The sequence below is a fragment of the Protopterus annectens genome, chromosome 10.part0 (genome assembly GCF_019279795.1).
Source record: "Protopterus annectens isolate FY-2018-M chromosome 10.part0, PAN1.0, whole genome shotgun sequence".
Classification (NCBI taxonomy): Eukaryota; Metazoa; Chordata; order Ceratodontiformes; family Protopteridae; genus Protopterus; species Protopterus annectens.
The window spans coordinates 371,172,091-371,197,225 of NC_056744.1; the positions used below are offsets into that span (position 1 = coordinate 371,172,091).

General features: G+C 40.4%; 1 protein-coding gene across 4 annotated transcripts in view; it reads right to left on the minus strand.

Annotated features, from left to right (window-relative positions):
* The window catches only part of LOC122813140 (nmrA-like family domain-containing protein 1), a 918,981-nt gene that overhangs the window by 15,487 nt on the left and 878,359 nt on the right, over positions 1 to 25,135 (minus strand). For all 4 annotated transcript variants that reach the window (XM_044085289.1, XM_044085291.1, XM_044085290.1 and 1 more), the window contains 2 exons: positions 13,796 to 14,051; positions 5,877 to 6,070 (listed from right to left, as the gene is read on the minus strand). In XM_044085289.1, coding sequence (XP_043941224.1) covers positions 5,877 to 6,070; positions 13,796 to 14,051 — 450 coding nt within the window. The remainder of the gene's footprint in view (positions 1 to 5,876; positions 6,071 to 13,795; positions 14,052 to 25,135) is intronic.

Sequence of the window (25,135 nt, forward strand, 5' to 3'; positions counted from 1 at the left end):
GTGCCCCTTTACCCAGGCTATACGGTAGTAATTACTGCCACTGCCAGCTAATAAATATCAGCTACTCAAAGGCTATTAAAAGGGTGTCCAATTATTACTGTGCAATAGTATTATCCAATGGTAGTATGACTAACAGTCAAGGCTTACTTTAGAGTGGCCTATTACAGTAACCTCTATAAATATGCAATGTACTCTAGAGCTTATCTCTACACAAATCACCACAGGTAGAAGATTTTCAAAAATATTTAATAATAAATAATTAAAACACAAGACAAAACTACTACACCACAGAGATATCTAAGAGTTCAGAGATCACACAGAAACTTAATACAGTAGGACAGGTCTGATTTCAAAGAAAAATACAGAATTAATCTTTACTAGCTTTAACTATTCCTACAAGAAATTACAGTGCTAAAACTTACATGTGAGCAAAAGGCAAAGTGCTGATAAGTTAGATGTCCAAAGTCAAAAAGCTGTCTGGTCTCTTGTGAGAAATAGTCTTTTAAACATTACTAACAAACATGTCTCTAAGGCCCTCCCAAAATTACATCATTTTTGACACTTAGGCTTTCTCCATATTCATATTGCATCATCTTAACACCTGGTCTGAGTTCTCAGGCCATAAACTGCATTATTTAGCAATCTAACACCTCCTCAGAACTTACAACAATACAAGGCATTTCACATGTATATTCTAACAGAAACTAGAGCAATAAAGCACCTTCCACATGTAAATTCTGGTCATAAACTTTAGCCTTAAAACAATGGGCATGAAACCTTCATCCAGCCACTGTGGGGTCGAATTCTAATATGAAAGGATCACAACATGCTTCACTGGGCCAGCAGAGTGCAATGTTGTCACATATTTTGCAGTTCCACATTTCACTGTATTCTTTTACACTCAAGAAACATGCCTATATTTTACATTTATTTACAAATGCCAGGATTATATATCAAATTCTATTTGACTAGGCTGGCAGCCTTCACCCATCTCTCCCCAGTCATCACACCTTTATCTGTCATTTCTGCCCCCAAATATAATTTGGCATGGCAGTATTGAAATATATAATTCAATAACTTGGTAATCTTATTTCTTTAATTCAACATCATAAGCATAAAATATTCATTGGAACCTTATGTCTTTGTCAATAACAAATCATCACTATGTAACAGGATATTTCATGGGTCACAGTAGTTCAAATATGCTCACTTTTTCTATCTCACAACTTAAGTTTATTCTAAACTTTCCTGATTTCTTAATCTGTGTCAGGTAAAACCATAGTTCACTACCTTTTTAGGTTTCTCTAATGTTCTACTTACAGCCAGAAATAAATCAAATTTCTGGATCCACAGTTTCCATGTTGAAGTGAGAGATTACCAGGCTGCTGCACATGAACCATGTCTCAAATGAAAGGCAAACTGACTTTTATTCGGTTAATTCAGATACCATGTAACAACTGGTATATCAAGACATCCTCAGTTATTAGACAGATACCACTTCCATGTTATCTGCTTCATCAGCATGTATTTCAGACAGTGCAATGGTTACATGATACCAGACCACATGGTGTGCAGTTCTGAACTCTGACCCAAGCTAGAAGCACTAATATCTTGAAGTTGTAAACTTATGTCACAGGAGTGTTCTCATCAATGAGCTGTAGTGCGTGGATGACACCAGTCGTTTCGCTGCTGAAGAAGAATGAATCTTACAGGATCTGTAAGAATTTTAAGGTGACAATAAATTCAGCCAGCTGTGCAGAATACTATCAAGTTTTTATGCATTAAGAATGTATCTGTCCCATTGGTATAGTGAGCTCTTTAGCAAGCTGGACTTGTCACAGTTTTGGTTCTCTTTCACTCTAACAGAGGTGCTTTACAGTGGAATAAGTTACCATCTGTTTCACAAGATACCTCTTCAAGTGATGATTTTGAGGGTGAATTTAAAATGTAATTAAGGATGTTTTTGACTGATATAGGCTGCAATCTTTCTGTATGGTATGGTATGGTATGGCTGGATACAGGACTGATAGATGAAACTAAAAGGACATGATAAAATGTACTTACTATATGTAATGGGCTAGTTCCAATAACTGCTTACTTTCCATTTGATTTTACACATTTGTTAACCAGGTAAGCCCACCAGGCAGAAGTATCCCTTTTCAAGGGTTATTCAAGAAAAAATGGCTGGTTAAGTGACTTGCTCAGAATCACATAGTAGTCAAATGGAGGTAGAAGGAATCACACCCTATACTCTGGGCTACAGGAAGCACTTATTAAATAGCTCAGAACCTTAATCCCCTGCACTAAATCCCAGTCATCATTACTTGAATACCCACAGATTACAAGATGGCCACAGACCGGGTGTTGTATTACGTCTATTATGCCCACTGATACTTGGGTAGTATAGTAGTAACAGGGAAAGATGAATATGAACTTCTAAAGAATAGAGAATTAATGGTGAAAGACTAGAGTGAAGGCCACAAGAAGAAAAAATGTTTATAGGATATCTTGTTCAGTTTGCTGACAATGTGGGCTTACTAGAGTCCACATCTAAGGCAAAAACAATTCTGAAGACCCCAACCTCACAAAACATGACATTGTTAAACTTCTTTTTACCAATAATGATCTACAACAGACATCTTATACCTTGTCTGGTGGTACTGTGGGGGTATCTGAACACTGGTTTCACTTGCACTGGTACAGAATACCCCCTATGCAACTCTTCCAGCACACAGGGTTAAAGAGTGGGTGCAGCGACCACTTGGGTATTCCACATAATGCAGCCATGTAACTGTTTGTTACAAAAGGGTCAACTTTGGTAATGGCTGAAGGACTCGGTAAGGGCATACTGGGATAAAGGGAAAGATTTGCGTCCACAGAGAAATTAGCCCATTGTGACCCTTGCCTATGTGCTAGATTCACTTATAATGCCTCGTCACGTGGGTTTGGATTGTTATTTCACATGAATGGCTGAAATGAATAGATAAGACAATTGCTTTTGAAACATAATCTGTCAGCAAGACAGAATAGAACCGAATAATGCACAAATACAGATAAAATCTGTACTTGCATTGTGTTGGTGTTCAAAAATGTGACTAATGTGTACTGTTGACCACACTGCTGGTCAACCATCATGTCCCTCATTTTCAATCTATTCATTCATCCCCCTCTGTTGTTGTGCCTGTTGGATGATACACTGTATCAGTCTATCAGGTCTCCCCCATTCATCTACATAACTATGACAGTCCTGAACCTATCTCTGACCCTGGCTGTACCCTTGCCCCATTAGGGGTAATTTTGCCCTTTTCCTGGTTCAATAACTATTTGATTCTAGCACTCAATAATCTAGTTTTGAGACACATCCATTAATGAGTTGTTATCTAGCTCAACATGTCTTTCCTGTGGAGACTTGCACTCCCAGTTCCCACGAATATTTAGTTGTAAAATGTCCCGACCATACAGTGAAACCAGTTTTTAATCCAGCACAAATAACAATTGCTGCATCCTGTGCAATCTGGGTTTAATTCATACAGCTTTATACTGTGTTACTCTAAACATGCCAACTAACCAGGCTAAGGGTCCTCCTGACACCTCCACCAATGGACTGACATCTGTGCCTTAAGGGTCTTCATTTACTCACATTAAATCAATCAAGAGACAAACAGTAAGAGCAGAAAACTCTGAGATATTAATAAACTTCTCCCTGTGCCCAGGATACATTGTTTGAGTCCATCCACCTTCATTTGTTCTCTGATGACTCGGAGCAAGTCACTTAAACAGAGGGTGCTCTCAGGTCACCTATGAAAAGGAATAATTTGTCCAGTAGGCTTATTTGGTCAATAAAAGACAAATTCTGAAGTTATGAAATTAGATAGTACCTGAAAATACAGCATATATTCTGCAGAGTAAATAACCACAATAGCAACAGAAACATGTGTGTAAATTGGGACGGAGGTGACTTATCCAAAGTCACAGCCTGCTGATGTGCACTTCATCAAATGTATCTCAGGGACTGTGCTTCACTTTGAGTTTGTTCCACCAGGAAAATAATGATTTTACTATAACGCAGTATTACCTGGAATGATTCAGTTAAACAGAAACTGCAAGTTGCTTCTGTTAAACAGCAGTAAGAGGGTTGTGCCACCCACAAAAAGTGGGGATTTTGGATGATTTATGTTGTTTGATGAACTATGTTTTCCTTGAAGAGTATTTTCTAAAATGCCCCTCGTATTTAGAGTTGATCATTTTATTATAAACCCAATGTCATTATTATTGCACCCCGTTGTCCCTGCAGGCTGCGCTCCTCCAGTATTGCACATATTCTTATCTCCCACCCTCCCAATTTTCCAGTTCCTCCACTGTTGATCTGATTCCCCACCCTTTCCACACACACACACCCATCCCTGCTCACTCAACACAGTCCCTGTATGAAGTGAGCAGAGAATCCGACCACAACATACCTCACTCCTGATTCCTACCGGAGCAAGTACTATATTACAAACTAATAAGTGTCAACTGACTGTTTCTTTGATGTGGTATATTATTATAAAAATTCAGTTTGTGTTTCATTATCTGCTGTTCTTGTTTGTTCACTGTCACAGCAGAGGGGTGTGTGGTGTCAACATGCATCACCAGCACCCCATGTTTTATTAATGACTAGGATACACAGAAGCCAACCTGGAGGGGATTAAGCTATAATGTTCATGGACTGTCTGACTTTCCCTATTTCAGAGGAAAGGATTTATTTGCAATAACCAATAAAGATGCCTAGGGGGATCAGCAGATTGTGAACTACCAAATCAAAAGTGGATGGACTGGCATTACCTTCTTTTTCCATGTGCCAGAACAGTCTTGGAGCAGTAAAAGTCTACAAGTGCCTGGACCCGTTAAACAGACAGAAATGGTGTTGGCACAGGACAATGCACCTGAGTGCCACACCAAAGCTCTTGCATCTGTGATGGGAAAAAATGGAGACATGCACTGGATGTGGTCATAATATCTGTGAGATCAGTGCGTAGGGCAAACCAGAAAAAACAAATATTTCTCAGAAAATTATTAACATTGCTATCTGAGTGCCAAACTAAATTCATCAACTACCTGCTAGCCAATTAAGGTATCCAGTAGAATCATTTTTTGGTATTCCATTAATTGTCCTCTGAATACATGCAAACTATGACCCCACATCTGCATCAACACATGATGATGATATAATGGACACATCTCAGCTGCTCTCTCCATCACTGGAGCTTGCTCTCAAGGTCATGCCAGAAACAATCCCTTGGTTTGACAATAGTTTATTGATGGCAAATGGAATAAGTTAAATAAATTATAAGTTACCTTACAATTACCCATGTGATGTCTTAGGAATAAGATCTCTACCTCATGACCCAATGGTCTGGGGTTCATTTCACACCTCTGTATTGTGTGTGTGTGTGTGTGTGTGTGTGTGTGTGTGTGTGTGTGTGTGTGTGTGTGTGTGTGTGTATATATATATATATATATATATATATATATATATATATGTGTATATATATATATATATATATATATATATATATATATATATATATATATATATATATATATATATATATATATATATATATATATATATATATATATATATATATATATATATATCAGTCCAGATAGGTTAACCTATTAACAAATAAAAATGATCAGAAATTGAAAATAAATGAAAAGCATAGATAAATAGTCAAAATACAACAGGAAATATATTAAACATAGTGCAACTTAAGAAATATAAGGTTTTTAAAAGCTTGTTTCTTAAAACAGCAGTAGTATTTCCCCTTTTCCCTTCTTACTTTTTATAAAGTACACTCATTTTTCCAAATGTGAATGAGTTTATTTCTTACCCTCGCATCCTTGAAGTATTTTGGCCGCAGGTGTTGTGTCAGAATAGTTGCATATTCATCTATTCTCAGCTTACCAGCAGATAAACAGCAGCTCTTGCCAATCCAGCGTTGTGAGTTCTTAAGTAAAGAAACAACGATTGGACCAACCTGCTTCACGCTTATAGCATCCATGGCAGTCTCTCCCACTGGAACAGCTTCCAGAACAAATAAAAACATTCAAAATACACTGGTCAGCATATTCAGTTTAGTTGATAACTTTTGTAATTAAAAAAGCTATGGCCATTAAGTTGCTAATGAAAAGGATTTCTCTCACCCTTCCTTTGTTTATTATCTTTCCATTTTAATGCCACAAAATAAATTAATCCTTCCTCAAAAGGGTAATATTGCAACCGTAAGAATGCATGACTGTCTTTAGCAGTGACAACCTTTCAGCAAATGTAGAATGTACCACACCTTTCAGACTCCTGTCGTAGTACGGAATGTTATTTCTAAGTATAAATAATCATATGAAGTGATGTATATAATTTTACTGAATAATATACCAATTTATGCCATATCATGAGCACTGTGAGTGACACATATGCTATCTTCTTGACTTTATATTGACACAATGGAAAATTTTTATCATGAACTGATAATTATTTTACTGTTACTGCATTCAGTGAAACACAATCATTTCAAGAAGAAGAAACTGATGAGGAAAGGTCAGATTATAAACCAGATGACAAGGCCAGTAAGACAAGGTCGTAAGAACAAGGGATGTATCACTCCTTACAGAGGACTGGAGGTTCCATAAATTCTACAGGTGTATTTTGTAATGACAAGTGGTAGCCTGTCTATATCATCTTGTACTAACCCCTACTGACCACATAAGGACTTGCTGCTAATTTCCACTTTACTTTAATATTTTGTACAAAGCTTCCTGAACCAGGTGCCGCATTAGCAAGTAAATAAGCTTTGGGTCCTCTTTCTTCCTTTCTTTATGTCATCAGACCACCTCCATTAGCTGCTGCCCACCTTCTTTCCATGCATGTTATTGTCACTTAGCATCACTTCATGAATCATCACTTAGAAAACAAACTTGTTAAGGACCCTGCATTCCTAATGTACATGTAATAGCAATGGGTTTAGGAAGTCTTCATAGCATCCTAGAACCTTTTAATCTTAGGTGAATTCCACTAATTACTACATCAACGGGAGCCCACTGAACACTGAAGGTGTTATAAGAGATCTGGGGATGCAGGTTGACAGCAACCTCTCCTTCGACCACCATATTGCCACTGTGGTCAGAAAGTCCTTCTATGTGGCACATCTCATTACCAAGGGTTTTGCATCCAGGATGAAAGAGGTCATCATCTCTCTCTACACTTCCCTCATTAGACCAATCATCGAGTATAATTCCCCTTTGGCATGTACCTCGCTAGACACCTGCAGCACCTGGAGAGGCCACAGAAGTACCTCACAAAGAGTATCCTAGGCATTAAACACATTTCCTACATGGACAGACTCAAAAGACTCCAGCTATTCCCTGTCTCATATCGCCTACTTAGAGACGGTCTCTGCTTGACTTGCAAAGCCATGTCTGACCCAGCTCTGTTAAAAATGCTACATCTAAAGAAATCCCAATCCCTCCATACCACATGCTCCAGAGGCCTCAACCTCATTGCCACAATCAACAGAACATGCTAGAGGGACAGGTTCCTCACCCAGAGACTGCCCATGCTATGGAATAGACTTCCCATACATGTCAAGCAGAGCACCTCACTGACCCTCTTCAAGAGAAATCATGATGAGTGGATCGGTAGTAGAAAGTTCACCCCAGGGATCACTCCAGTGGCTCTACTTGATAGAGGCACTGGGAACTAATGTCGGGTGGCATGATGCCAGGGCACTTCTATGGGCTAGGCTTGTAAAGGCTCCAGGGCCATTAGCCTAGTACACACCTATGAACCTATGAAGACAGAAAACTAATGAAATTTTATTCTTCAAAAATGGAGTGGCAGGCAGATATTGCACTTAACCCACTACTAATACTACCTAATTTTGTATTCTCTCTCTGGCCCAGACCGCAGAATCCTTTATAAATGCATTCTATGAACACCTTCAGGAATGCATGGATCATGCAATCCCAAATAAAACCAAGACCCAATCCTCTAAGGTTAGGCGTCCTGTCTGGTGGACCCCAGCCATAAACAAACTATACAATAGAAGGAGGAAGCTACTACATGATAGAGCAAAATCCCAAAAAGGGAAGGCATCTCTGATCAGTATTAGCATAAAACTACGGGCACTCATAAAATCGTCTAAGGCCAGCTTCGAGAGAAAAATTGCACAGGACACTAAGGATAATCACAAGTCTTTCTTTAGTTATGTTGGGAAACTGGGTGGGAATTTCCAGATATGCTCAGAATTAGTCCAAAATGACAAAAAATACACCGAACCTACAGACATTGCCAACATCCTAGCTGACAGGTTCAGCGCAAACTTCTCCCCCCCTTCCCCACCAAAAGGGCAAATATCTATCCCAGCAGAGTGCTGCCCCCCTGACATCTCAGATGCTCAGGTAAGAGCCGCCTCCAAAGCAAAACACAGCATCAATGGGACCAGGCGGTGTCCCGGGCTACATGAACTCCAAGAAGAACTAAACCCAAACATAAAACTACTGTTCAATCTCAGCCTTACTACAGGATATGTACCCAAAGAGTGGCGTACAGCAGCAGTGGTCCCTCTCCACAAAGGTGGTGCCTCAACGGATCCTGGAAACTATCGCCCATAAGCCTGACTAGCTTGGTCTGCAAAGCTATGGAAAGGATCATCATGGACCTCATAAATAAAGATATTGGGGACCTACAGACACTGGATCCTACCCAGTTCGGCTTTGTTAAGGGCAGATCCTGCCTCTTAAACCTGGTCGATTTCTTTGAAACAGTCACTAAGGCCATTGACGAGGAGAAGGTGGTCCACACAGCCTACCTGGACCTTGCAAAAGCCTTCGATACAATACCCCACTTGGGCATTATAGATAAGCTCACCAGCTTAAATATAAACCCCTATGTCACTATATGGGTTGCAAACTGGCTCAAGGACAGAACCCACATGGTTAGAATTGCTGGAGCCATGTCAGACTCCAAATCATTTACAAGTGGCATCCCACAAGGCTCAGTCCTGGGACCTCTCTTGTTTGGTATATATTTCTCGGAGGTACAGGCCAACATGGAAGGACTGTGGCTGACCAAGTTTGCAGATGACTGCAAGCTGGGCGCCATAATCGACACTCCAACCGACACAAGCATCCTCCAAAAGGGCCTCATAGAAACAGACAACTGGTGCCAGAGCCATGGCCTCAAGCTAAACACCAAAAAGTGTATAGTCATCCCCTTTGGCAAAAACAAAGTGCCCACAAATTACCACATAGGTGATAATCCATTAAGTACGGAAGAAGCAATTAGGGACCTGGGTACCCAAGTTGATAGCAATCTCTCATTTGACAACCACGTGGCCAAAGTGGTTAGAAAAACATTTTATATAGCCCACGTAATCATGAAGGGATTCACATCTAGATCAGGGGAGGTCACCGTGCCTCTTTACTCATCCCTCATCAGGCCCATAATTGAGTACAATGCCCCTTTTGGGATGTACCTTTCCAGACACCTGCAGCAATTGGAAAGAACCCAAAAGTACCTCACCAAGAGGATCAAAGGGCTCAAACAGATGCCATATGTTGCCCGGTTAAAGAAACTCCAGCTCTACTCAGTGGCATACCGCCTGCTCAGAGGCGATCTGTGCCTGACGTATAAAGACATGTCCAACCCGGAATTAATGGACATGCTGCACCTCAGAAAATCCAAATCCCATCGAGCTACACGCTCGAGAGACTTGAACCTCAGCACTGAAATAAATAGGACATGCTGGAGGGACAGATTCATAACCCAGAGGCTCCCTTCACTCTGGAATAAAATCCCAGTCCAGGTTAGGCAGAGTGCCTCATTGACTCTCTTCAAGAGGAATCTTGATGAGTGGATGGGAGATTGTTGGTTTACCCCGGGTATCACTTCTGTGTCACTGTTAGACAGAGGCAGAGTATACTAACATCAAAAAAGGGCATAGCAAAATTCATTTAAAATGGGTGGCGAAAGCCAAACACATTCTGGCTAGGCTTATAAATGCCCTAGGGCAGATAGCCTAGTATGAACCTATGAACCTATGAACCTATGTCTCTCCAAGACTTACTGTTTACATTCTGCAGTTACATTTTTAAAACACAATAAAGTTATATTTGAGTCTTTCATATTACATTTAGCAACTACTAGCCAAACTATATAAAAGGTCTTCTAATGCAATTTTACTTTCTTTTTGTCAATATGAAGTGTCAGTTTTTATGCTAAGCTCTGTATACTATTTCTCCAGTATAAGATGTAATAACATCAGCATGTGATGTGCTGTTATGTGCATGCCTTGGACATTTCTCTGCACCTCAGCGCTTACCTGCCTGCTGCTGGACCACCACCGTGCCTCCATTGTAGGGTCTGTCGTTGCCAGGCTGTGTGAAGGAAGCCTGTTTGCTTTTTGAGTACAGTTGTACTGAATACTGCTAGATGGAAGGAAAGCTGCCTAAACAACATTTGCTGACAGTGGAGATCTCTCTTTTCTCCTCTGCTGTGCGACCGTAGAGTAGGAATATATAAGTCTGTGGGGAGTGGGGTTTTCCTCGACAAGGGGGGAGCAGGGGGGGGGGCTTGTCCCTTGCAAAAAAAAATCCCTCTAGGATCCCAAAAAGTTGTTTTGACAAATTTTTTTGATCTACCGGCATTCAGTAGATTTGATGTCAATTGATCAGCATGCTTACAGTATAAAAGTCCAAACCTATGCCTTCATTGATGAAAGGTAGTAATTAGTTTGGGAGGTGTCCCTCCAGTCATCCGTCCAGTACCCAGTAGGCTAATCAAACCTGGATCATTGATGCCCCACATTGCAACTCTCCCTCAGTACCATCAGGCTCCAGAGCTTCACAAGCTGCTGTTCTGTTTTGTTATTTCCTACAAAGGCTCTAACCCTTGATATAATGTCAGCAAAGCATTTTAAAAATAAATAACACAGACTGCACATCGCTGCGGGATGAATAAAAAAATGCAAAAAAAAAAAAATCCCTCTAGGATCCCAAAAAGTTGTTTTGACAAATTTTTTTGATCTACCGGCATTCAATAGATCCAGATCTGTTTCTGTTTCAAAATACAACAATTTCTGATTCATCAGAGTGAGCTATTTAGACATCGCTATCTGTAGATTTGATGTCAATTGATCAGCATGCTTGCAGTATAAAAGTCCATACCTATGCCTTCATTGATGAAAGGTAGTAATTAGTTTGGGAGGTGTCCCTCCAGTCATCCATCCAGTGCCCAGTAGGCTAATCAAACCTGGATCATTGATGTCCCACATTGCAACTCTCCCTCAATACCATCAGGCTCCAGAGCTTCACAAGTTGCTGTTCTGTTTTGTTATTTCCTACAAAGGCTCTAACCCTTGACATAATGTCAGCAAAGCATTTTAAAAATAAATAACACAGACTGCACATCGCTGTGGGATGAATAAAAAGAAGAAAACATGAAAATAATGCACTTCAAATGAGCAATTATTTGCAGTTTTCTTGTTGATCTTGTTAATTTTATTTTTCATTTTACAGCGATGTACAGTATTGATTTTATTTATTTATTTATTGCAGTTCGAACTTATTTCACAAATATATATAAACTTTAACTGAGTCATTTTGACAGTAAGTCAATCTGACCTCAAAGTTTATTGCCAGTCAGTGAAATGTATGTATTTAAACTGGAGCCCACAATTTATTAAATTTTAAAGCAGTTAGAAAAGACTGTTCTATACGTGTCTTTTTACATTGGTAGCCCTAGGAATTCAAAAAATTCTAAGCCCATGTTATAGTAAATTACGTCTTGTCTGAATTTAAGGAATGAAGACAGGACATAAATAACTCTGTAACCAGAGTACTAATTATGGCAAGCCTAAAATACGAGTACCATTTGAAGTAGGAACAAAACACATTAAAACAACAGATTTCCCATAATAATGTTTTAATTGGCTTAGTCTATAGTTGTGCATTTCATCAAAGTGAGAGTCATCAAGTCTCTGATAAATAGGATGTTATGAAAAAAGTCTTCTCAGCTGAAGAGCATTGTTGCTTCAAAACTATTCCTGCTTATATGTGATCTTTCTGTATTGACCATTGGACTCTCATCTACTAACTCTCTGAAATGATTTTATAATTCAAGTGATGTATACAACAAAGTCCTTGCAGAAAATGTGTGGGTAGAGGAGACTTTGACGTCTCATTGGAAATATTGTGGCACATTTCTTTTTGAAAATACTTGTGCCAAGATGATACTTTTTGTTCAGTCTGTTTCATCAGTGTGAAACACATTGACTCGCATTTCAACAGAAGGACGTCCTGCTAACTTAGTCTTATCTGGTTGCTTAATAATGCTTCATATTGGCAAATTAGTAGTGGTCAAGTTTTCTATTCAAATAGATGAAATTAAATTGTTGTACAATAAGCAAATAAATCCGTCAGCATTTAATGGTAATTAATATAGTTATGTTTGACCCCTTGTGGAAAAACACAGAAATAAAGGGTATAATGGCTAAAACACATAGGTTGAAACAAGACAGTATATTTTAAGTGGGGGGATAAGGTGTGCAGAGTACTGGAGGGGATCAATATGCTGATGCAGGAAGGGATGTCATGATAACATGCCTTTTGTTGCAGTCTGTACAGGAAAGGGGGTGTGGTCACAGCACTACAGGGGACAGATAACTGGCCAACAAATGGGAAAAGGGGCAGTGCACGTGTTTCTTTGGATACTATATGCACAAATGCACTGCCCCTTTTCCCTCCAGTACTCTGCACACCTTATCCCCCCCACTTAAACTATAATGTCTTGTTTCACCCTCTGTATTTTAGCCATCACACCCTGTGTGGTCAAGCTACACAGTATGTCCCTCCCCTTAAAGCTGGACATGACAGTGTCACGCCATTGTGCTATGTTCCCACATTTCCTCTGTCTCTGCTTTGGTCATCCATCACTGCTGTTGAGAACAGAGCATTTTGTCTTTCTTCAGTATGGCTTATGTCAGAGCTTAAGGCAGAAGTGTAGCTGGTTCATGCCCCACCCCCTCTGCTTTTCAGGTGAAAAGAAAAAAAAAAGCACTTCACTGTAAAAAGTCACACCATACATTAGTGATAGCCAATTCTTCAACAATCCATGGCTAACCTAGTATTAACATCTAAATGACCTGTTCATTCTATAAAACAAAAATAAATGTACCATGTAAATGCTGCACCCAGTTCTCACCCATCTTCCCTCTTCCACCAACCTCCCTGGATCCTTCTCACACCCACCTATCATTCCTTATTCAAATAAATAAAATTTAACAAATTATACTAGTCCCATGACTATTACTTCTCAGTTGTATCACATGTATGTAACCCTTGTTCTTCCAGACATTAACTACTGTCTCAGCTCTAGCTTATGTACGTATCGCTTGTCTTTCCTAATTTTAACTACATCTTTGTATTTGTATTTGTATCACACCCATATAACCCTTCTCCTCCCTGACTTTACTCTCTTACCTCTTTTTTTATTTTAGCCCCTCTGTCCTGACCATCTCATCTTTGAATGTTGTAGTTGAATCTCATTAGTAATTTATTTTCACTGTATCTTCAATACATTGCATATATGTGCTATTTTATGCTCTGAAGTAATCATTTGTTTATATATCTGTATGGTGTTGCAGACCTAGGCTGAATCTGAAATGGGTCTGTTTGGGATCAGAACTCTACCATGGTTAATAAAGTAAATAAAATAAAATAAATAGTAATAAAATGGGAGAAAATGGCTGAGATTTACCCATTTGATATGTGTTGTGCCCAATCAATACTGGTCTGAAGGTTGTCAGAAAGTTCTCAAAGAAGAAAGGAAATATCACTTCTGTCTTTGGCAGTCCCAACTCAGCCATGTAATCATTGATGCAGGCTTTGGCATCCATGTGTCTTGCAGGAAACCCATAACGTCTGTGAACATGCGGATGTCCTGAAATTACGACATGCTTGATCTTATGTTTCATGCATGAATCAGCTATTCGGTAACCTTGCTTGATTTCTGTCTGTTATGAAATAAAAGTGAGAATAGCAAATCCATGTTAAATAATATCCATTGTAAAATCCTCTGACACCCAAAAAATCTCACAGCATACATTTCAAAATCTGATCGGAGAGAGAAAGAGAGAGAGAGAAGGTGAGGACATCCTATTAAACATTCAGATGCTGTGATTATTTAGAGGTCTTTTTTAAAAGAATTCATTCATCTAATCCATCATAGTTAGATTTTATGTAATATTTTTACATTTTTAATTAATCAAGAAACCTCCTTGCCACTAGATCCCCTGTTCGTGCATGAGCCACTAACAGCATTCCGTCAAGTGACGTGTCCCTGAGGCTCGTGGTTGAATCTTGGAGAATGAAGGACTCAAGCTCACTATTGCAAGGGAAAGCTCATTAGCAGTTTATATCTTTAATTCTCTGTGCCAAACCACCATACAGTTCTTCAGAATATTATCCTATCATCTTTATTAACATTCATTTCTTTACTTGTGATAAACTCCTGCACAAGTTTGAAAAACTGGTCTTTTAGTATAGAAACAATAAAATGTTCTAGTGTGTGTCTTGGTTATGTGGCACAAGGGCCTACAGTGATAAGGCTATGCCTATGAACCAGATTACCCAAATTCAAGTATTTCCTCAGGTGCACAAACAGCAGGGCAGGGGTGGGTGGAAGTAAAACCATTTATGCTGGCTAACCAATCTTGGGGGAAAGGAGATGGTGGCTTCATTCAGGCCAAGCTGTCCTCATACAAGTAGACATTTGCATAATGCCAGTAGCCACAGGAGTGGGAGATGCGTTCGTGGTGATCCCAAGATGCTAACAGTAGCCTTTGTAGGCATGTGTGTAGGACCATGCAATCATATAGGGAAAGATTAGGGTGCCCCTCCAATGAAGGAGCAGCACATGTCAGCCACCTGGAAGTAGGGCTATACAAATACATCCTCATTGCTGGATGCTGGACAGGGCACATATTCCACCATGGTTGCCTGTATGATGGCCTCCCTGGCTTGCTCATGCCTTCACTGAATTACCCAGAGTAGGTGAACAATGGGCAGAACTCCTAGTGGGGAAACTCAGTGGTTTAAGGTATGGTGGAAAACAGTACCTAGAAAAAAGTATTCTGCTGTGAGTATATAACAGAGTTCAGGGCATGTCTATGGTATTGTAAGGCATGAGACCACAGGCTGAGTATATTTTTCTCTCTAGAGAAACAGCAAAATATGTTCTTTGTTGCATCTCACTGTGGTCATACGATGGTTTAACAGTTAAATAGAAAAGGCTGAGCAGGCTGCACGTGTGCTGGATGGTCAAACTATGCTGTAGGATTTAATGCCCAGAATTGTAGGATCATAGGAGGTTACTAGGCTAATGATCCTAAGGCCCTTACAAGCCTAGCCAAGTTTTACCCTTATTTCCACAATTAACACCTATCATTCTTGTCCAGGAAGGAGTTAAGTGGAACCCCAGTTACCCATCCAATCATCCAGACTGTGTTTGAAGAGGACCAATAAGGTGCTTTGCTTGACATGAAGCAAGAGTCTGTTCCAAAGGTGTGGCAACCTCTGAGAGCCAAATCTGTCCCTCTAGTAGGTCCTGTTAATGTCACATAGCAGATTAAGGCCATTAGAGCAAGTAACCCATGTACCATTTGCCTTAAGGATATGCAGCATTTCCGATAAAGCAGGGTCAAAGATTGTCTTACATGCAAAGCAGAGATCGCCTCTGAGTAGTTTGTATGAAACAGAATAAAGTGACAGTGATTTCAGATGATCCATATAGGACAGATGCTGAAGACCTTGAATTTTCCTTGTGAGGAATCTACGTGGTCTATCCAATTGCTGCAGGTGCCTGGAAAGGTACATACCAAAAGGGACATTTTACTCAATTATTGCCCTGATGAGGGAATAGTACAGGGTGGTTATAACTTCTTTTTATTCTGGAGGCAATGCCCTTACTTATGAGATGAGCAATATAGAATGCCCTTCTTATCACTGTGGAGACATGATGATCAAAGGTAAGGTTGCTGTCAACCTGTGTGCCCAGGTCTCTCACCACTGAGTGTATATTTAGGGTGTTATTATTGATGTGTTATTTAGCAGGAACATCACTTTTACTGAAAGGGATGTTAATACATTTTTTGCATTGAGTTTAAGGCCATGACTTTGGCACCAGTCATTTGTTTGTGTAAGACCCTCTTGTAGGATGTTGACATCGTTTGGAGATTCTATGACCGCTCCAAGTTTGCAGTCATCAGCAAACCTTGTTAGACATGGACTTTTAGTTTTAGTTTGCACTTCAGAGAAATAGATTCTAAACAGTAGAGGTCTCAGGACTGATCCCTGTGGAACACTACTGGTTACAGGTCTGCTGTTGTAGGTGGATTCCCCTATTTTGACTATGCGGGTTCTATCAGTGAGCCAGTTAGCAACCCATCTAATTATATAGTGGTTGATACCTAGCTGGGTGAGTCTGTCAATTATGCTTGAGTGGGGGATAGTGTCAAAAGCCTTGGCTAAGTCTAGGTAGATTGTATGCACAGATTTCCCCTCATCAAGGGGCCTTGGTGACTGCCTCAAAGAAGTCTATCAGGCTTAACAGACATGATCTCCCTTTGACAAATCCAAATTGAGTAGGGTCAAGTGTTTCAAGGTTACCAATATTTTTGTTGATAAGGTCTATGATGATTCACTCCATGACCTTGCAGATAAGACTAGTAAGGCTAATAGGTCTATAGTTCCAGAGGTCAGTAGAAGCACCACCTTTATGCAAGGGGATACCGGTGGCCTTTCTCCATTCAGCTGGGACAAAGCCAGTGCTTAGACTATGATTGAAAAGAGTACCCAATGGCATTGCTAAATCATGTTTGAGCCCATGTAGGATGCAGCCTGGGATGTTATTAGTTCCCATGGATGCTGGATTTTTGACCTTAGAGAGGGCAAGCATGACCTGCTTTTTAGAGATACAAGGTAGAAGACAGGTGGTAGAGATGTCTTAGGGTAAGTGTGGCGGGGACAGGGGAGTGAAGTTTTCACAGAACCTGTCAGTTAAGAGGTTAGCAATGTCCACAGGCTCAAATCTGGGCCGTTCCTTTTAGGCTACTGATAACTAAAGAATGCCTTATGGTTGTCCTTGGTTGAGGAAGCTAATTTGGATTTGTAGTTGCCATTGGAGGACTTCACAAGAAGTCTTATTTGCTTGTTTAAGCTGAGGAGGGAGTGTTTCTAGTTTAGGGCTCACTCCCTCTTACTTTAAGACAGCAATTTCGTCCTCTTATTATAAAGCCTGTTAATGGTACTTGTCCACCAGACAGGTTTGCTCTTCCTTGAGAAGCTTGTTTTGGTCCTTTAGGTACAGACAAGTCAATGCAGTTGTTCAGGTGTTTGTATAAAGCATTTGTGTAGAACTCAGCATAACTGCCAGTTCCATCTGAGGGGGGAGGTACAGTAAAGCTATTTATACCATCTTGTAAGAGTTTAGAATCTGCTTTGGTGAAGTTTTTAGTTTAGTTGGTGTTGGGGGAGGTCAGGTGTGATAGTAACTTCAAATGAGACTGATTTATGGTCAGATCTCACCAGGAAAGACCTCACAATGGGGGTGCTACAGTGGTCCCCCATATTGGTAAGCACCAGATCCAGGATGTTGGCACCCCTTATGGGGCTGTCAATTAGCTGGTCCAGGGCATTAGAGTTAATGAAGTCGAGAAACCTTTGGGCAAGTGAGTTTGTGCACAAGTAATTTCCCCAGTCAATGGATGGGTAGTTAAAGTCACCCAAAACCATGGTGTTCAGATGTATCTTGATAGACTCAAGTAGATCCAAATAGGAAGAGTGGGTGGCTTGATTCATGGAGGGGGTCCTGTAGCTGGCAATGACTTAAATAGGTGCCCTACCAACAGTTAATTGTACCTGAAGTATCTCCAGGGAATCATACTCTTTAACCAACCTGGAGGTGTATTTATCTTTAATGAATATTGATACATCACCTCCTTTAGTTTTTATGCCTTCCATTTGTGGTCTGAATGTGTGGAAGGAGGTGTAGCCTGATATGGCTGGGGTGCTGTTCACAGCCTTGAACCAGGTCTTCATGACTGCACAAATGACTATATCTTCTAATGTGAGGACTGCTTCCAGTGAATGCAGTTTCATATTAAGACTTCTAGCATTTAGCAGCAAAACCTTGAGGTTGTTCTTAGATGGAGTTCTTTCATCAGGAGTTTTGTCCTTGGGACACTGCCTAAAAAGGCACTATGGGGGTGGCAAGAGCCTTGGCCAGTACCCAAAATCTCAGGAGTGACAGATGAAGACCATCTCTGGCAAAGCATCAAGGTCAATCGATCATATCATCCCAGGCTGACAGATATTGTATCCCCTTGAAATGACACCAGAAACTAAGCCAATTATTGAAGTCAATCATTTTTTGTTTGTATTGAGACGTCATCCTAGGTAAAGGTAAAATCCTGCTTAAGGCTTGGGCTATACCAGCCTGAGACACATAGTCTGAGAGCTCAATCATGTCTCTTTCATATAGTCCAGAGAGGTACATCTCAAATCGTTCACACCAACATGGACTATGACAGAGTCTTAACAATAGCTGTTTTTGTGAGACTTGAGTGCATGTGTGAAATGGCGGATTCTGGCAACTGACAGACAGCTGACCATGACCTTCTCCTTATCCAGCCTGGGGAGAGCGACATCTGTTCATAGGTTCATAGGTTGGTACTAGGCTATTGGCCCTAGGGCCTACACAAGCCTAGCCATAACAATTCCCTGGCTATTTCTTCTCACAGTATTTACTTCCCTGGACCCCTGTCTAGAAGGGCGACTGACTAGATCCCCGGGGTGAATTTCCTATCTCCCATCCAATCGTCAAGGTTCCTTTTGAAGAGGGCCAAGGAGGCACTCTGCTTAACATGTATGAGCAGTCTATTCCAAAGTCTGGGGAGTCTCTGGGTCAGGAACCTATACCCTCCAGCATGTTTTGTTCATTGTGATGACAAGGTTTAGATCCCTGGAGCATGTGGCTCTGAGGGATTGGGATTTCTTTAAGTGTAGCATGTCCAACAGCTCTGGGTTTGACATGGCCTTGTATGTTAAGCAGAGATCGCCTCTGAGTAGACGATATGCAACAAAGTATAGGTGGAGTTTTTTTAGCTGGTCAGCATAGGGCATCTGCTTTAGGCCTGTAATTCTTTTAGTGAGATATTTCTGCAGCCTTTCCAGTTGTTGCAGATGTTTTGAGAGGTACATACTAAATGGGGCGTTGTATTCTATAATGGGTCTAATGAGGGATGAGTACAGTGGGACAATGACCTCCTTTTTTCTGGATGAAAAGCCCTTAGTGATGAGGTGTGCCACATAGAAGGATTTCCTGACTGTTGTGGCGATGTGATTATCGAAGGTGAGACCACTGTCCACCCGTGCCCCTAAGTCTCTTGTCACACTTTCGGAGTTTAGTGTACTGCCACCTATGTGGTAATTCATGGGTACATGCTTTTTCCCAAAGGGGATAACTATATATTTCTTGGCATTGAGCTTGAGCCCATGGATCTGGCACCAAGCATCTGCTTCTGTAAGGCTTTTTTGTAGAATATCCACATAATTTGGGGATTAAATAATGGCTCCCAGTTTGCAGTCACCTGTGAACTTTGTTAGCCAGAGTCCCTTACTGTTGGCTTTTACTTCAGAGAAGTAGATGCCAAACAGGAGCGGTCCCAGGACTGAACCCTGAGGTACTACACTTGCCACTTGTCTGGTGCTGGATTTGGAGTTGGCTACTTTTACAGTCTGGGTTCTGTCAGTAAGCTAGTTGGCAACCCATCGAGTGACGTAGGGATTAATGCCCAGCTTAGTAAGTTTATCTATGATTCCAGAGTGGGGGATGGTGTCGAAGGCCTTGGTGAGGTCCAGATAGGCTGTGTGGACCACCTTACCCTTGTCTATGGCTCTGGAGACTGATTTGAAGAAGTCAATCAGGTTCCGGAGACAAGATTGGCCCTTCACCAACCCAAACTGTGTGAGGTCCAGTGTTTGAAGGTTGCCAATGTCTATGTTTATAAGCTCTATGATAATACATTCTATGGACTTGCAGATCAGGCTCATCAAACTGATGGGGTGGTAGTTCCCGGGATCCAAGGTGGATCTCCCCTTGTGGACCGGAATAACTGTAGCTGTGCACCACTCATGGGCATGAAGCCTGAAGTGAGGCTACGTTTAAACATGACACTTAGATGAGGTGCAAGTTCATTTTGTAGTTCATGTAGTACACAGCCTGGGATGTCATCTGGTCCCATGGATGCTGTATTCTTAGCTTTGGAGAGTGCATTTTTTACCTGTGTGGCTGTTATTACCAGAATTTGGCAATCTTTTGGTACTGAGATGGGCCATTTAGGAGGTGAGGGGGGGGTGAAGTTTTCACTGACTCGATCTGCCAGGATATTGGAAATATCCTTGGGCTCAGTATATTTAATGCCATTCTGTTGTAGCTCAGAGCAGATCTGAGCATTGCCATTTAGATTCTTGCCATAGCTATAGAATGCCTTGTGGTTGTCTTTGGAATCTTTGGCAATTTTATTTTCATAACTGGCTTTGGAGGATTTTATGAGGAATCTCAGCTTCTTACTGAGGCTGGTAAGGGAGTTTTTTGCATCCTGGATTTTCCTCTTTTTTGCAACAGTTTCTTCCTTTTGTTGTAAAGTTTGTTTATGGCAAGGGACCACCAAAGTGGCTTCCTTTTTTTTGGAGGAGAGCGTCTTGGTTCTATTGGGGATGGCACATGCATAAGTGTGGTATCTGTGTGTCTCATAATGGAATCACCGATGACTAATATGTTTGGATTTGTGTTTTGCCTTAAGGGCTTGACAGGTAAGACACTGGTATGTGAGCTATTATGTGTATTGTGTTCTGCAGAGGAAGTATGTGTATCGTGCTTGTGTTTATGTTTGAGAGGTCTCTGGTGTTTAAGTATGTTTCTGGTGAGGACCCACGCATATGTAAGTATGTGTGATGTGGGTTTGGATGGAGGAGGATGTGAGGCATGCAAGCAGATGACCCTCTCATTGTCATATGTACTGACTGGTGTGTGAGACAGCATGGATTTAAGGTTGTTAATATAGTTGCACCTCTCACATGTTGAGTTTGTGTGGTCTAGGAGCAGAGGGTTGTCAGTAAACATGAGGCAGTTACTACACTGTCTCAGGATGCCCATGTCAATCACGCTGGCTGGAGAACATACATCCATAGTGTTAGTTAAATTTATATGGTTAGGAAGAGAGGTCGCATTTAGGAATGACTAGTGGGTGACAGGTGTGTTGGTACCTCTGATGTTAGGCTCAGTGTTCTACTGACAGTAGAGCTGAGTCACGAAAAAAACCTCTGGAGGACTGCAAACAAAGTGCTAAGGGAAAATTTAACAATATTTGCTACTATAACCACCAATTGTAACTACTGCTATGCGGTGGTGCACAATGGTGCACAACATGCAAGAAAGCACAGACATGGGGCTTATATAAAACAAAAAATAACCCTTTTAACTCAAACTAGCCAATAAGGATGCTCTCTCTGAGCTCTAGCCCAATCACCCTCAATGAGATGGGACCCAGACAGCACTGTCCTCCCACAAGGATGCAGAAAGGCCTTCTCCAACAAAGATGGCTTGAATTTGATGCTCAGAGGTTACAAAACAGACCCAGAAACAGCAAGCCTGGAACTGGGCTATGCTACAGCTGAACTAGTACAGTATGCAGTAAAATGTGGCCAAAAACAGTTCCAACAATTCAGACAGTAGAATGCAAATACAAATTAAGAGTGCGATATAAGAGCAGAAACAGGCACTTATAGTTAGTTGAAAGCAATGGATGCCTCAGATCTTTCAGTATCTCGGTGAAGAGCTGGTTTTAGTGCTCAAGTGATAAAAGACAGTCTCAGTTCCGTAAGACTGAGTATAGCCTATGCTAAAAAGTGCAGACATATTTGAAGTTGAAAGTGCATGTGTAGTCCTGAATGTGTTTCTGTGTATGTTTACATGCACCCAGTCATGTGTAGGTGTGTGTGAGGATTTTTGTGCGTGCACATGCATGTGTGCATGCTCATGTATACATGTGTACGAGTTTGTGTCTCTGCAGTCACACACTCGTGTAGGCATATACATGTCTGCATGCTCATGTACACATGTGTGTGTGTGTGTGTGTGTGTGTGTGTGTGTGTGTGTGTGTGTGTGTGTGTGTGTGTGTGTGTGTGTGTGTGTGTGTTCAACATGCAGACAATACAGATGTTACTCTATTGTTAAACACCATTTTCTTTTGAGCCAAAAGAGCACACGCCTGTGGCTTGTGCACCATGAATACACTGAGGTCTAGTGGTAACAGGATTGGTTATAGTTTTTTCCTTCAAGCATCAATCTTTGTAACTTACTGCCACCTTGCCAATGGGTCCATCTTTACTAAACCACAATTTTAGCCCTATTTATAGGTAATAGCTTAGGTTTACAGATAATACTTAGGGCAAAAAAGCTCAGGTCTGCAACCAGTCAATAACAACCACTCCTTTACTCTAAACACTCTCAGTGATATATTCCGGAGAAGACCATTCATGGTTTATCCCACTGGATAGAACAAAAGAAGGGAGGGGGTCAGATGGGGTTTGGTTATATCTGGGAAGCTCTTACCTTTAGTTCTGAAAGACTCAGTTTAAGGAAAGCAGTTAACCCAGGGATTTGTTTAGAAGGCCTGTCATGTCTTGAGGCAAATATTAGAACTTGCCCCAGGTCACATTTAAATGTCTGATTACCCATTTTCTCAGGCTCTCCTGCCACTAGATGTTTCTTCCGAGGTCATCTTTAGTGTCAACATGCAAACCTTTCCATCGGTAATGCTTTTTTCTTTTGCTGTTATTCTTAGCGGCTATTTTAAAGCTTGCTGCTTCTATACTCATGCTTGTTGTCACATCACTATGACCCAGAATGTCTCAAAGGGACTTTTGACACCCAGGAAACAAGTCAGAGATTCTTCCTTCAACAGGCAGTATGACACCAGGAAGAGGGACAACATTTCCAATCTCAAACCATCTTTCCTCTAATTGACTTTGATAATAAAAGTGTGTACTGCTTTAAATGCATGTATATATGTAAATATGTATTATGGCTTATGTGCCTTTAAGACAGTGGATACTCATAATACTATGAGTCTGGTGTATTTACCTTTTACCTTGCTACTATTTTGTATGTTATTAAAGGTGTAATGTAACTTTAAATATCTGGGGCAAGTACCATTGTCAGCTGATCAGAAGAGCATGACTGGATAACTGTTGTGGTGCATTGTGACACCATGTCAGAAGTGGGCTCTTCTTTTTCTTATAAAATGATCAAACAATGCCATTCAGATCAGAAAACCACACCACTCTGGCAAAGAGATGCCACACAATTTATAGTGACCAGTTTTAAAAAATAGTTGTTTTACCTCTGAAATGGCCAGGTTTACTGCACCAGAACCATTCAACTTCACATAGTTATGCTCTTATGGGCAGCTAACAATAGCACTTGACCCAGCTATTTAAAGTTAAATTGCAGTATTAATAACTCACAAAATGACTCAGATCGGACACTAACAAAAATAAAACTAGGACTGTCTGTATAAAAACTGAAACCAAACAAATATATAGTACATCCGATACGCTGGAGTAAAAAATATAAAAACCTTTATTCAAATGTTATTAAGTGCTTTCATCTCACTATGAGAAACTTCTTCAGATTGGTCACTAGACCAATGGCCTCTTCTCCGGGGAGAAATGAGAGGATATTCATACTGAGTTGGGGAAATTTGGCCAGGGCAATGTGGAACTTCCCCTACTTGTCATTGTTGTGATCAGGACCCATTTTGAAGGAGCACTTCCTGTTTCTGTTCCAGGCACAGAAGAAGCCTGGAGAAATAGGGAGACAGATGGAGAGAGAAGAAGATAGTGGAGTGGTGAGAGAAACAGAAGAGAAAGCAAGCATTAGGACCGGAGAATATGTGCAGAATTCTGTGCAGTTGTTTCCAAGAAATCTGTTTGATGAAGTTGAGTTGGCAAATGATGTCTTTATACAACCCTCCAGTTAGGAAAGTTGTAGGATGGTTTAGTTAAAGAAATGGTAATATAGAATGAGCAAGAAAATGAAGGTGATGTTTCCTGGGGGGGGATTATGGAGAAAATACAGAAGAAGGATGCAGAGACAATCCTGAAAAATAGTGGTGAGACGGAAAAGAAAACATATGCAGAGAAAGTAAAAGAAGTCAAAAGCGGAGCAGTGAAAACAAGTCAGAAGAAAATGAAAAATGGAAGTACGTGGTAAGGATTCAAAGTAAAGAAGACAAAGAAGTGGAGAGGTATAAGGTGTGGGACAATTTAATAGCTCCATTCGTTGTAAAAGCACATGAGGCAAGAGCATTTATTCTAATTAACAAATTAGAATATATTTCAGACTGTTTTTTCAACGGAAAATTTTCTTGGAGAATATGAAAAAAAGAAAGACTGTTACCCATGGAATCTTTATGTGATAAAACCATTTTAACAGGGAAACAAAACAGAAAATCCATGTACAATTTAGAGCAGTGGTGAAAAGAGTGACTTTGAAAAGACATTTGAAAACTGTATGTAAAGAACTACTGGACATTGTAAAAGTTTATGACAAGAGGGTTTATGGAGTAGTAGATGGGATTGTAACACTGTGTTAAAAATAGTAAAAGAAAAAAAATTATATATATACACCAAGCATGATAAATGTAGAGGGGAATAAGGGTGTCATAAAATTCTGGGGACAGCTCAAAACATGTTTTTGTGGAAAAGAAGGACGTTTGATATGTAACTTTGATAATAGCAGATGTTATATTTGTGGTGAAATGGGACATGATGCAAAAAAATACATAATTGAAATGTTATAAATGTAACAACATTGGACATTTATGGATGGATTGCAAAAATGAAAATACAGAGTTAGGAAAAACAAAAGAAAGAAGAAAATGAACAAAGGAAACAAATACAAAAAAACAGAAGAATGGGAGTGGGAGGATGGCATAATGGTTAAGGTGTTTACCTTGCAAACACAAGGTACAGG